This window comes from Silene latifolia, chromosome 4, assembly GCF_048544455.1.
Source record: "Silene latifolia isolate original U9 population chromosome 4, ASM4854445v1, whole genome shotgun sequence".
Classification (NCBI taxonomy): Eukaryota; Viridiplantae; Streptophyta; class Magnoliopsida; order Caryophyllales; family Caryophyllaceae; genus Silene; species Silene latifolia.
In genome coordinates, this window is record NC_133529.1 from 42882167 (window position 1) to 42896040 (window position 13874).

Genomic DNA, 13874 nt, shown 5'->3' on the forward strand with positions numbered 1-13874 from the left:
GTGTTTGTTTCGGGTTCGAGCCGTGGAGAACCGGGCTAATGATATAAATGGGAAGGAGTTGATTGTTTGGAACATTTTAACCTCGAAGAAAGGTGGATATCACAACCACCAGGTAGCAAAGTACAAAGACGGTGATAGGCATTTTGCGGGTTTGGATGCCGAAGAGAAAGAGTTCGTGAGGCAACAAGTCTGGGCATCGATTTCCTTGAGAGATATTAAAAATGATCTTCATAAAAGAACCCGCGATAAACCCCAACCTACAAGCGCCCAAATTTATAGCGAGGCAAACAAGGTTCGGCGTGAAATTAGAGGAACACGGAATATCGTTCAACAAATGTTGGCTCTAGCCGTTGCTGCTAAGTATGTGGAATGGTACAAATCAGATCCCGAGACAAAGGAGCTCAGTCATGTTTTTATGTCTCATCCGAAAGCCGTTAAACTCTTCCATGCTTATCCACACGTGGTTCTTATTGACTCGACAACAAGACCAATGTTTACAAAATTGCTCTTGTTGAGGTTGTTGGTGTAACACCGTGTGGGTGTTCCTTCTTAATTGTTGCGGTGCTTCTTCCGTCAAGAGTCGGAAAACGATTATGGGTGGATGTTGATGAGATTAGGGGAGCTACTCAGTTGTACGAGTTCATCTATTTCTGCCTTTATCACTGATCGGTAGATGGTTTTGATCACCGCTCTTGAGTCCCTTTATCCGAGCACTCCTCACCTTTTATGTCGTTGGCACATTAACCGTGCTATGGAGAAACAAGCACTCTCAATGGAGAAATTGATGTGGTACAAATATATCATAATGCACAGTAAAGAAAGCGGTTGGTACCGCGTGATCAATGCATCCACCATTGATGAGTTTAGGAGCGCTTGGGAATCTTTTAGTGAAAAGTGGGAAGAGTTGGTGATTTATGTGATCAATACATGGGGTAAATACAGGAAGAAGTTCGCGAGCTGCTATACAAACCAATACTTACATCTTGGAAACACGGCCACTTCCCGGGTAGAGTCCTCTCATTCACTTTTAAAAGCTTGGTTGAAGAGTGTCAACCTAAACATTGACACTATGTGGCCCCGTATTCATTCCATGCTTGAAGCGCAACACTTGAAGATTAGATATGAGCTAGAGGTTTCGAGGAGTAGGCCGCGAAATGGAGATCGTGTATTTTCATTGTTGCAAGGAAATGTGTCTATCAATGCCATTGAGATAATGGAAGAAGAGATTAAGAGAGGGATAAAACTCGGGAATGTGTTGGAAGTCCATTGTGGATGTGTGCTAAGGGATACTCATGGGTTACCTTGTGCTTGTACATTGATCCATTTGCAAAGAACGGGTAAGAGGGTCCATCTTAAAGATGTTCACGCTTATTGGAGGACCTTGGAGTACAAAAATGTCCAAACGATACCCAAGACTGATAATGATGAGTTGGAGGAGCTTATTGCGGAAGCTAGAGCTAGTGACCCAGCTAAGAAACGGGTAATCATTGAGAAAATGCGAGATGGTCTTCACCCGGAAGACGAGGAAATTCTACCACCTCCTGTTAGAGAAAACCCCAAAGGGAGACCGAGGGGTTCTACTACTCGGAACAAGTCGGGATTTGAGCATGCAAAGAGGAAGGCTGCGAAAGTTTCTACTCCTGCGACGACATTTGTTCAACATACGGTGGGTGATTTTGATCAAGGACCGGTTGGTGCGCCGTTGGAGTTCGGCTACACTAAGGGACTTTTGTCAACTTGGACTAAAAAATATGCGGTCCCTGAAGATGTATGGGATTTCTTTGATGGTTGGGTAGATGTCGGTAATGATGGTCATTGTGGTTATCGGGTAGTCTCACATGCTGCGCGGGGTCGGAAAAGTGACCATTTAGTCATGAGAGACTGGGGTATTGAGGAGATTAAGGAATACGAGGTCTACAAGGAATTTTTTGATGATAGTTGTGCGTTGCCTACGGGTTTGACTAGATACCAGGAGACATTGAGACGGATCGAGTTTACCGGCAGTGGAGGATGTGGGAGTCACCATTGGATGTACGGGGAATATTTGTTTGTCTTTGCATCGTTGTTTAACTGGACTATTTGTGTCATCGCCCAGGATGAAGTTGGAGAATCTCGTAGTTGCCAATGTAGTACATACTTACCTCTAAGGCCCACAGCCCAAGTGTCGAGGCCATACAGTGTTTTATGGATCGTAAATTACCATCTCCATTGGATGAGATTGCATTGTCGAGTACCATCGAGAGATGCACCGATGCCACCGATCGATCCTTTCTGGCAAGGGTCAAAAGACCCCTCGGTTGCACCATATGCTGATTTGTACAAGACAAACATCGAGAAATGGCATACGTTGATGGGAACGACACCTAAAGTTTATGGCAGAAGACGGTGTTCCACACCAACTGACCCAGAAACTGCAAGGAAATTAAACTTTGATAATGTATTTAAAGTTTGATTATGTAATAATTTAAAAAAGTGACCATTATAATTATAAATGTCATTGTTATAATTTCAAAAAGTACTGTTTAAATTCAAAAATACCTGACCCAGAAACTGCAAGGAAATTAAACTTTGATAATGTATTTAAAGTTTGATTATGTAATAATTTTTAAAAATGACTGTTATAATTATAAATGTCATTGTTATAATTTCAAAAAGTACTGTTTAAATTCAAAAATACCGTTACAATTCAAAAATACCGCTACAATTCAAAAATTACTGTTAAAATTCAAAAATACCATTAAAATTCAAAAAGTACTATTTAAATTCAAAAATACTGTTACAATTCAAAAAGTACTGTTTAAATTCAAAAATACCGTTACAATTCAAAAATACCGTTTAAATTCAAAAAATACTGTTATAATTAAAGAATACCCGTTATAATTCAAAAATACCGTTACAAATTTTAAAAAATGTTATCGTTTTAATCTGACTTCTTATAAATAGCCCTTGCTATCTCCATTTCAATCATAACATCCCATCTTATTCACTATTGAAAAAAACTCGATTCACTACAATACTAAAATGGTTCTCACAAATACTCAAAAAATCAGAGCTTATCAACTAAGGATCGATTCAATCGTTGCGGATTTACCAGTGCTAGTGTCTCGCCTTGAATTAGTCGTTCCAAATGCCACTGTATGGCACTTGCTTGAAAATCCTCCACTTGGCAGCCTTTGTATCATCTTAGCCGGAAACCCAGAGGATATATTAACTCCAGCAATTACTGATGAGGTTGTTTCTGATGAAACATTAACCGAAAAGATGTGGGAGTTTCGCAGGTTAAAAAGTGATGTCCTTGTCTATTTTGAGCGCATACTGACTGTGCTCGATTACGCAACACTATCAGAATTGTGTGCCGGTAGAGTATTCAACCTAGGAAATATCAAACTCGACATCATTGATTTCTATGATCAATATGTTGCTAGCCAACATGAAAAAATTGAGGCTCGAGATTATGTACAAGATCTGGAATCGTCATCTTCATCATCGGAAGATAATTGAGTTGGATTTAAACTAGTTTTAAATAAAGTTGTGATTTTCAATTCCGTTAAACTACGTTCAATTACAGTTGTATTTTAATTAAGTTTTATGTACTTCCGTCATGCGTGTTTTATATAATTTCATTAAGTCTATTTTAATTAATCTTTAATTTAACTAAATGTAATGCCGACTTGTTCATTTCAATGCATGACATTGTTCACACAAACAAAATATTCATACATAACCAAAGAGAATAAAATATCCATACACAACACAACACAAATAAAAATATCCATAGATAACAATAAAAATATACACTACGGGGTACTCTCATCATCATTATCATCATCCCCAGCATCATCCTCGGCATGGTCCTCGGCTCTGAAGAACGGCTCCATCTCCTCCACCAATCTTCGCGCATATTGCCACTTCCTGTCCGCGGTAGGCTGTCTATAGATCTGTGAGAAATGACGACTAATAGCTCGGGATACCTCGGGCTCCTCGCTGAAAGGAAGTGAGCCAAACTGAGTACGGCGTGTAGGGGGGTAGAAGTGTGGGTGAGAAATCTTCCTATACCAAACCATGTAGCGCGGATCACTCTCAAAAGGCATCAAAGCCCGATCAAACCGCTCTCTCAAAACTATCACGGCATCACTCAAACCCCACTCCAAATCAGGAGTATCTCCATAAGACAGCCTATAACCCAAGGTCGGCTTAGCCGGACGATAGTCAACAGTCGGGAACTGCATAGCTGCCGGGATAACCTGGACATACCCGTACTGACGGAGACACCTATCAGGCTGGTACGGCTCTACTATATCCAGAAATCTAATCAGGCCCGAGTAGAGCAAAATACTGCAAGCCCAGTGAGGACTAACACCATAAGGGAGCCACGTCACGTGCTCCGCCCTAAGCCCGTCCAACCTCTGCCTGTGCTGCTCCAACAACCGAACATCTCCCTTAAACCTAGGAACCCATAACCAAGCCTCGACAAGTGGTCTCCCTCGACATAATATCTGGAGTGTGGTCGGAACATGGGAAATTACTCATATATCCAAGCCTGAAGCAACGGTAAACAACCGCTAACACCCTGACCCTCCCTACGCGAACCCGTCCCCAACTGTCGATACAAGTAGGCCAATGTCGTGGACCCTCAAGCATACTTGCCGATATCACTCAACTGATCAAACAACGACAACATACGGGCAATAACCCTATCACCAGACTTGTCCTTAAACAAAGTCTGTCCTACCAACAACATCATGTAAGCCCTCAGCGAGTCATGCTGGTTACCCGTCTCCGCAAGCTCTATCAATTTCTTAACCGTCAATCCACCACCCTTGTAAAACGGTGGTTTCGCCTCTTTCAGAGGCACACCAAAAAAGGCAGCCACCTTCCCCTTCATACCGATTTCCTCACTCGTAGGACCCTTCTCCATAACCCTCATGTCTGAAAGAATTCATTAACCCTTAAATTAAACTCTTTAATTTTATATCTAAATTACTCATTAAAATAGATGATGATCTTATGCATGCATAACAAAAATTAAATCAAAGATTAATAAGAAAGCTTCTTACAATGCGGAAATCGGATTTGGGGCACAAGCAAGAACACCTTTCTTACTTGTTCTTGAGCTCAAAATAATTGGATGATCCTTCTTGTCTCAATAGTATAAGAACCTCCCATTAGTTGCACCAAGACAACCCCCTTAAAACTACAAGATAATTGACTAGATTACTTTAGTAGCCATCCTTAAAATATGATCTAATAATATTTGTATTACTACTATAGTAATTTGTATATTTAGATATTAGAACAATTTTATTTTATCTAAAACTTATTTTAGAGAAGAGAGAAGAGTGAGTTGTAAATTATGTAAGAATGAACCTCCAAAAATAAGAACAATTCTTATCTTATGGGGGTGGAAAAACCGGTTGGGAGGAGAGAGGGAGGAGAGCCAATGCATGCAAAAAATGCTTTTGCAATTGTTCTTATCAAAGGTTATTAGGGTGTAGAATAGGCTATCATTGTAATCATTATGTTTTCCAGTTAATAAAACAATTTAACCATTTCTTCCATTTCCCTCATAAAACCGGTTTTCACATGTAATATAGAGTCCATTTTATTTTTTGCCAATTGTCACTTTGTCATATAATGTGTGACATGTACCATGTAACATGTTATTTAATAATATTAATGCATATTTAACAATTAAATATCATTACATATATTAATACAATTATATATAACAATTGATAAGTAATTCATGATTACAAGTGTATAAAATGGTTTACGTTAATATAATATACAACAGATTGTAATTATAATTAACCGATCATTCTTAATTTAATTGTTTCATAAACAAAAATTTAGTAATATAAAACATTTTATTTACTAAAACGAATCTCATTTAACCGAATTACAATAAGATTCATATTCTCACTCACATATGTAAATTGTTCAATTTTAAGGAATTAATTAATATGTATCATTATACAATTAATTAATTTAATCTATTAAGGGAATTGTCCTTTAGGTGTGACCTTAAGGGATCAATTGATCACCACCGTCAAACGACAGTAATGTCAAACTCTAGTCAGCCAATCATTACCGATTAATGTTGATCAGTTGACGTATAAAAATGAATCATCCCTTTATGTATCCTTATTAAGAGTTTAATAATGTGATCGCACTATTGTCGAGGACACATACTCCAACAATCTCCCACTTGTCCGAGACAAGTGTGCGTCACCAATTCTCTTGTCCTATTACAATCTCCCACTCAATGCAAGGTGTCTTGCAGGTCGTTCTCGCAAGTGATCATATCAAGAGTGCTTTCCTCGATCTGGAGAGTAAGTGTCTCGCCGAAATTATCTACTGTAGATACCTTCCGAGCGTGGCCACGCATTTTCTGTAACGCCCCCTCATACCAAGGTACCTTACCAAGGACTACCCTAGCATGAAAGGCTGTTACCATCTCGGTTACCCGAGGTAAGTATATATCAAGAGTAACAATCCATTAATACATCTATTAAAGTATAAAGAGTTAGCGATTATATTATCTCAGACCAACTCAAAATAAAAGTAAAAGGTCTCAAAACAAATGAAATCTAAGACATCTAAACTCATAACAGCGGGAGCTAGACTTGACGTGATGACTCCCCATGACTGTCCCATAGCTAACATCTGCATTACCTGTCACAATCTGCTCACCATCCCCGAATGGATCACCGCAGGTTTTACAAACAACAACACGAGGTCAGTACCGTTCAATCAAGATAAGACAAACAAATATTGTAACCGGCTGATCATCTTCCATCACCGGTCTCCCGATCTTACACAGTAACCGACTACACACCGAAGTGTGTAGCCCTGCCAGATTACCCATCGCAACAGGTAATCCTCGCCGCCAGTGGGTGACCGCAGCCCATCCCCACCTAGTCCAGCTCATCAGCGAGCGACTAACAATCCATGTCCCTTAATGTGCACATCCCCTCCCGTGACGGGTTCCACGGAGGGCGAACTAGGGTGTGAAGCCACTCCCGCAAGTGACTCCACCACAATCACACACAGCATCACAGCTGTCACAACACCACAACCGTCACAACATAACCACACCAACACCGTCACCACAACACCCATCCTCCGATGATCAGCAGATAATAACAATTATACACAGTACAATCACAACATCTCAAATTAATTAAACAGAACTGAGTAGGGAAACCCTACCTTTTCGCAATCCGCTTACGCTGCAATCAACCATACAAATGCATAACAATTACCACATCGTCACCTACAACAACAATCATATAATTCCAATCACTAACTGTAAAACCCCATTTCCCCCAATTCATGAATAAAGACAAACCCTAGAATTAATCATCAACAACATAGGGATAAAGACTTACCGGTGAAAGAATAAAAGATTGAATGCAATAGCTACGATGTCCACACACATAGAGGAGAGATTTGGGAGTGATTAGAGTGTCGTAGGTTTAATTAGGTTTGCAAATGACGTTTTAGAAACTGATTAGCGAATATATAATTCCTAATTACTCCCGAATCAAACCGCTGAAATATTACTCGCCAGACCGGATACTCGACCGAGTATAGAGTATACTCGGCCGAGTATCCTCTACTCGGTCGAGTATTCATCATACTCGGCCGAGTATTCCTCGGCAGTAGCCAAACAGACTACACAACCTACACTACTCGGCCGAGTAGGCTCTACTCGGTCGAGTACAAGCCTAAGAAATCCGTAGTATTACAGTCTTCCCTCCTTAAAAAGAACTTCGTCCCCGAAGTTCCAACCCATCCTATAAAACATGGACCCCTAACACTAACTCCACCAACCACTCTTCCTTCCACAACATGGCTCACGATATCGTCTTAACTATGGCATAGCTTCCCAATACTAACTCCCTAATACTATTGGGTACCCACAACCTAAATGTTTCCAACTTTATATTAGTTCATAACGCTAACTAACATCCTCAATTACCGAGACAATCCACCAGACAAGATCAACCATCAAAACGGAATGTTACATTCTACTACCCTTAAAACGAACTTCGTCCTCGAAGTTTACTCACACACATAAACATCATCACACAATCCGTTAACACTATCGAAGTTTACTCACACTCCTAACCTCATACTACTACGAGCACTGCCATAACCTGTAATAAAATCGACCATCACACAAATCCATCCTTATTCTATACCAACACTCAAACTTCCAATTGCAACTTGTATGACCATCAAACTCTCTTGTCCCTTTCTACTCCTCTTAAGATAAATGTTACGTCCTCGTAACTCACTAATACTAGGTCCTTTTCTATACCCCCCATAAACCTCATTATCACCACATGTCAACGATAACCCACTACAACCTTAAGACCTACAACCATTCCTATATCCATGACTCTCTTTCTCTAACAGTTTTCGTGCCTCCATTATTCTGTACTCCCATAACGTATATCATAAAATCCTCAGTATAACCACTACTCCATATCTTCTACATTACCACAAAACGACATACTTCTATATACATATACACTCATCTCCACAATCTTATCTCACAATCCACAATTGTTACACATACTCACATTAGCTTCTAAAGTTCATCTCCTTTATTACCACAAAATTCACCCTTAACTTGACATGATGCTAAGTCCCAAAACTCCGTACTCGTTGTCCCAAGAAAAGGTGTTAAACCACATGTAGTTCTAGTTCAATACCACACATGCTCCACAATTCTCTTGCCACAACTATGTCCACCAATGCCTCATCTAAAATAAGATCAAAAGTACTCCATCAACCTCTCACAGCTGTGTCCCATTAACAGAATATTACTATGCCATGACAACAACAGCACCATAACCAACTCTCTCTTATGTCATACTCTATTATAACTCCCAAGCTGACACTGGTAAGGAACATCGGGAAACAAAACAATGGTCTATATGCCCCGGCCGACACTGACAGGAGATAGCAGTAAACAAACAACAATCTTTGACAACACGAAAATACTCGTATCACAACACGAATTACCATGCACAGTGCACAAAACCACATCGATAGCCATCACAACTTTTACAATCTCATAACATTGACTCAGCACAACTTCCTTGACTAAAAGACTTTATTAAAACTGCTCTACCAGATCACGACGCAGCATATGAGACGGGATCACAAATACCAACCTTATAAATATTATCCATAACATGACTCTTGAGGCCGGAATCTCACACCATTACTTACAGATACCATACATACACATATGAGTATAACATATGACGCGGAACACACATATAACGACTCGTAACTATCACGCCACACTATTACTCGTGAGGCCAGGACCTCACACAAAGTTTTTCACACCTCATGGACCCATAAGCGAATTTATGTAGCCAATCCTGATCACGTAAGTTACCACTTGACAATGAAAATCTCTTATCCGGACTTAACTCAGGTGCCTTTCATAACATATCCTCTCATACACACAATTATCACCCCTCCGGCAAATGTAGCCATAACATCAGTACTTAACTTCCAGCGAACACCTCATATATCCACTTCCTATACTCCTTCACAACCAAACATACTAATCACCTCCACAAAATCAACCTCATTAGAACGACTAACTTCCCTAAAGTAACATCATCCTCAACCACTAGTGACAAAACTATGACACCAACATCCTTCATGTGACTACTCTCTTACTATCACTTCTTAATATAACAATCCGTTTCCTCCCTTTGGTTATCATCCCAAATAATGAACATCCAATCCATCAACAAAATCTACCTCAACATTATTCCCAATTCTATCCTTTATCATAACGTTACCTAACTCTCCACCAAAATCTCAGATCGTGCAAACACTCTACAAGCTTCTTATTCCCTTAATACCTCGAAACTCACGGCTAACATATCGTCCTGCTCTCCTATATAACCATTAACTCACACCCTCTAGTGAGGCTATCGTACATTTCCATAATTTTCTACCTTCATGCTTCTTAACTCCGGTCAACGTTCTCTCAACTTACTTCCTTCCCTATTTCCCCCCTTTTACTCAATAATACCAATTAATAATTCATCTCCTTTCCCTTTCTACCTAACTCTTTAGTCATTTATTTATTTTCCCATAGCTCCACAACTCTAATTCCATTAATTTATATCAATATCTTATCATTCTTCTTATCATTTATCCTCTCTCATCTTGCTTCTCACTCACCTTTGTCACCATTAAGTCCACACACTAACAGTTACTCTTCAATTAGTCGTATCTCCCTCTCGTATCTCTAGATAACCAATAATTTACCTCATACCATTAATTTCCAGAGAATTACACACCAGACTCACCCCTTGATATTCCAAATTCCAAACTCGGTCACTATCTACAAATCCACGTCGCGACATAACTCCATCTACGTTCACTATATACCCCTCTACTGCATCCCTCTAAAGCAACCTTTCATTACATATATCCTTAAGCAACACATTCCTAACCGTCTCCCTCCATAAATTCTTACACATCCCAATTTGCCACTATTCGCATCCCTCATCTCGATCTTTCATCCTCCCATTTCTTTACACTTATATCACTCTTGCCCATAAACACTGACTTTTATATTACTCAACACACGACTATATCACTCACCATATCTCACCAACATGTTCCTTACCCTGATTAGCTCATCATTCCTCCCTTTTCTTTTTCCACTATCCCTCACAACCATATTAACACATGTCTTCCTTACCCAACACATGTCCTTCACAAGCCGGAATTCTCCTTCTCATAGCCTTTGGTAACTTACGTATCCAGACCGTCACATTTATAAAAGAACGCTTTAAGACTCAAAACATATATGTATACATACCCTACGACTCAAAACAACCATAAGAACATAACTATCGACTCAAAATGACCGCCCATTGAAGTACTCGATCGAGTACATAGCATACTAGGTCGAGTACAGGGTACTCGGTCGAGTAGTGAGACTACTCGGCCGAGTTCACGACTCCAGAAGCTGAACAGAATTATCACAGGAAGAATACTCGGCCGAATATGGAATTCTCGGTCGAGTATGAAAGATACTCGGCCGAGTAGGGCCTACTCGGTCGAGTATCGGCACAGTTCTCAGCACCGTCCACTTTTCGTAAAACAGTCATATCTCACTCGTTACTTGGTCGATCTGGGCGTGTGACCTATCGTTAGAATCGTAAGAAGATATATATCACCTCCAATTAGAATTACAGCAATATCATTTTTATAACTCAACTTATGACAGTTTTAATACAACCCTTCCATAATCGATCATCATACAAATCAAATTTCCTAAACCAAAACAATTTGAACATGCATAAGGCAACAACAACAACAACTCAATACTTCAAGAAACCAGTACATAAGTGAACTCTTATCATACCCACATGAAAATTAGACACGACGTTCATGTATATAGACACCTGCCCGTAACCATATGCTACTACCAACAATCAAGCATTAACATCATCATGTTCATATGCACATGTACCACTACCATACTTCATGCTCAAGATTGTATTAAACAAGTAAAATGATCACATTATTCATGCTCAATATCAATCAGATACAAATTCACAATTCACCTTTCATATTTTACCATGTTCCAACACTTAACATGCCAACATATTCATGTTCAAAGTTTAACATCAACAGTCCTCGATGCATCTTTCAACAACTATCACATTCCACTTCTTCCATCATTTCATCCAACCATGCACAAGATTCAAACTATAGGTATCAAACTCACATGACTCAAACATACAACAGTTTCCCCCCATGTGACCGACTTGAGATCGTAAGGGCCTTAATGCGACTTCGGGATGTCTCCCAAGTCTTTGCGGTAGCTCCAAACAACTCTCCCCGGGTTCATTTTATTTAGATTCCCTAAGTTCATTTGTTTTAGGTGCCGGAATCGTCGGCTCTGATACCACTTTGTAACACCCCCTCATACCAAGGTACCTTACCAAGGACTACCCTAGCATGAAAGGCTGTTACCATCTCGGTTACCCGAGGTAAGTATATATCAAGAGTAACAATCCATAAATACATCTATTAAAGTATAAAGAGTTTAGCGATTACATTATCTTAGACCAACTCAAAATAAAAGTAAAAGGTCTCAAAACAAATGAAATCTAAGACATCTAAACTCATAACAGCGGGAGCTAGACTTGACGTGATGACTCCCCATGACTGTCCCATAGCTAACATCTGCATTACCTGTCACAATCCGCTCACCATCCCCGAATGGATCATCGCAGGTTTAACAAACAACAACACGGGGTCAGTATCGCTCAATCAAGATAAGACAAACAAATATTGTAACCGGCTAATCATCCTCCATCACCGGTCTCCCGATCTCACACAGTAACCGACTACACACCGAAGTGTGTAGCCCTGCCATATTACCCATCGCAACAGGTAATCCTCGCCGCCAGTGGGTGACCGCAGCCCATCCCCACCTAGTCCAGCTCATCAGCGAGCGACTAACAATCCCTGTCCCTTAATGTGCACATCCCCTCCCGTGATGGGTTCCACGGAGGGCGAACTAGGGTGTGAAGCCACTCCCGCAAGTGACTCCACCACAATCACACACAGCATCACAGCTGTCACAACACCACAACCGTCCAACATAACCACACCAACACCAACACCGTCACCACAACACCCATCCTCCGATGATTAGCAGATAACAACAATTATACACAGTACAATCACAATATCTCAAATTAATTAAACAGAACTGAGTAGGGAAACCCTACCTTTTCGCAATCCGCTTACGCTGCAATCAACCATACAAATGCATAACAATTACCACATCGTCACCTACAACAACAATCATATAATTCCAATCACTAACTGCAAAACCCCATTTCCCCCAATTCTTGAATAAAGACAAACCCTAGAATTAATCATCAACAACATAGGGATAAAGACTTACCGGCGAAAGAATAAAAGATTGAATGCGATAGCTACGATGTCCACACACATAGAGGAGAGATTTGGGAGTGATTAGAGTGTCGTAGGTTTAATTAGGTTTGCAAATGACGTTTTAAAAACTGATTATCGAATATATAATCCCTAATTACTCCCGAATCAAACCGCTAAAATATTACTCGCCAGACCGGATACTCGACCGAGTATAGAGTATACTCGGCCGAGTATCCTCTACTCGGTCGAGTATTCATCATACTCGGCCGAGTATTACTCGACAGTAGCCAAACAGACTACACAACCTACACTACTTGGCCAAGTAGGCTCTACTCGGTCGAGTACAAGCCTATGAAATCCGTAGTATTACATTTTCAGTTCACTACTCCTCGAGTGGCCCTGAGATTATTAAATAACCCTGACAAGGGGGTGGACAATTCCTATCACACAATTCCCTTTGTTTAGCCACAGCTCATCATGACCCAAAAGATGCTCATTAGACCTCATTTACGTCGTAGAGCATAATTTAAAGTCACTCAGAAACTGTGCCAACTTGGGCGAACAGTCTCTAGTTAAAGAACTGACTCAAAAGAATACTATAGTAGCTCTCGCCACGAACAGGCTATATGAATTAGCAGAACTCTATAAGCGGTCACTGCTCGACAAAGTGTCTTTTACAGTCTGTCTATGTGATCGACTAGTAATCTCTTATGACCCTATGGCACTTGAACTTGCCATCAATCGACTCACAATCTAGTCACTTAGAGACGTCACCTCATACAAGTGACTAGGGGCAATTACTATGTTAATCCAGTTCACTTTAATAGGGTACAATATTGTCTCAACAACCTATTTGGATAAAACAAAGTAATATAATAATCATAAAATAAAAGAGTTTAAAAAGAAACTCA

At 40.1% G+C, this 13874-nt stretch overlaps 1 protein-coding gene across 1 annotated transcript; it reads left to right on the top strand.

Annotated features, from left to right (window-relative positions):
* Positions 1-673: 673 nt before the first annotated feature.
* LOC141651443 (uncharacterized) lies at positions 674-2452 on the top strand. Its single transcript, XM_074459157.1, has one exon. The coding sequence runs from the start codon at positions 674-676 to the stop codon at positions 2450-2452; it is 1779 nt and encodes a 592-aa protein (XP_074315258.1).
* Positions 2453-13874: the final 11422 nt, after the last annotated feature.

What these genes read in the sequence shown, in the direction of transcription:
- LOC141651443 (XM_074459157.1), top strand. Translation starts at nt 674, where the DNA reads ATGGTTTTGATCACCGCTCTTGAGTCCCTTTATCCGAGCACTCCTCAC.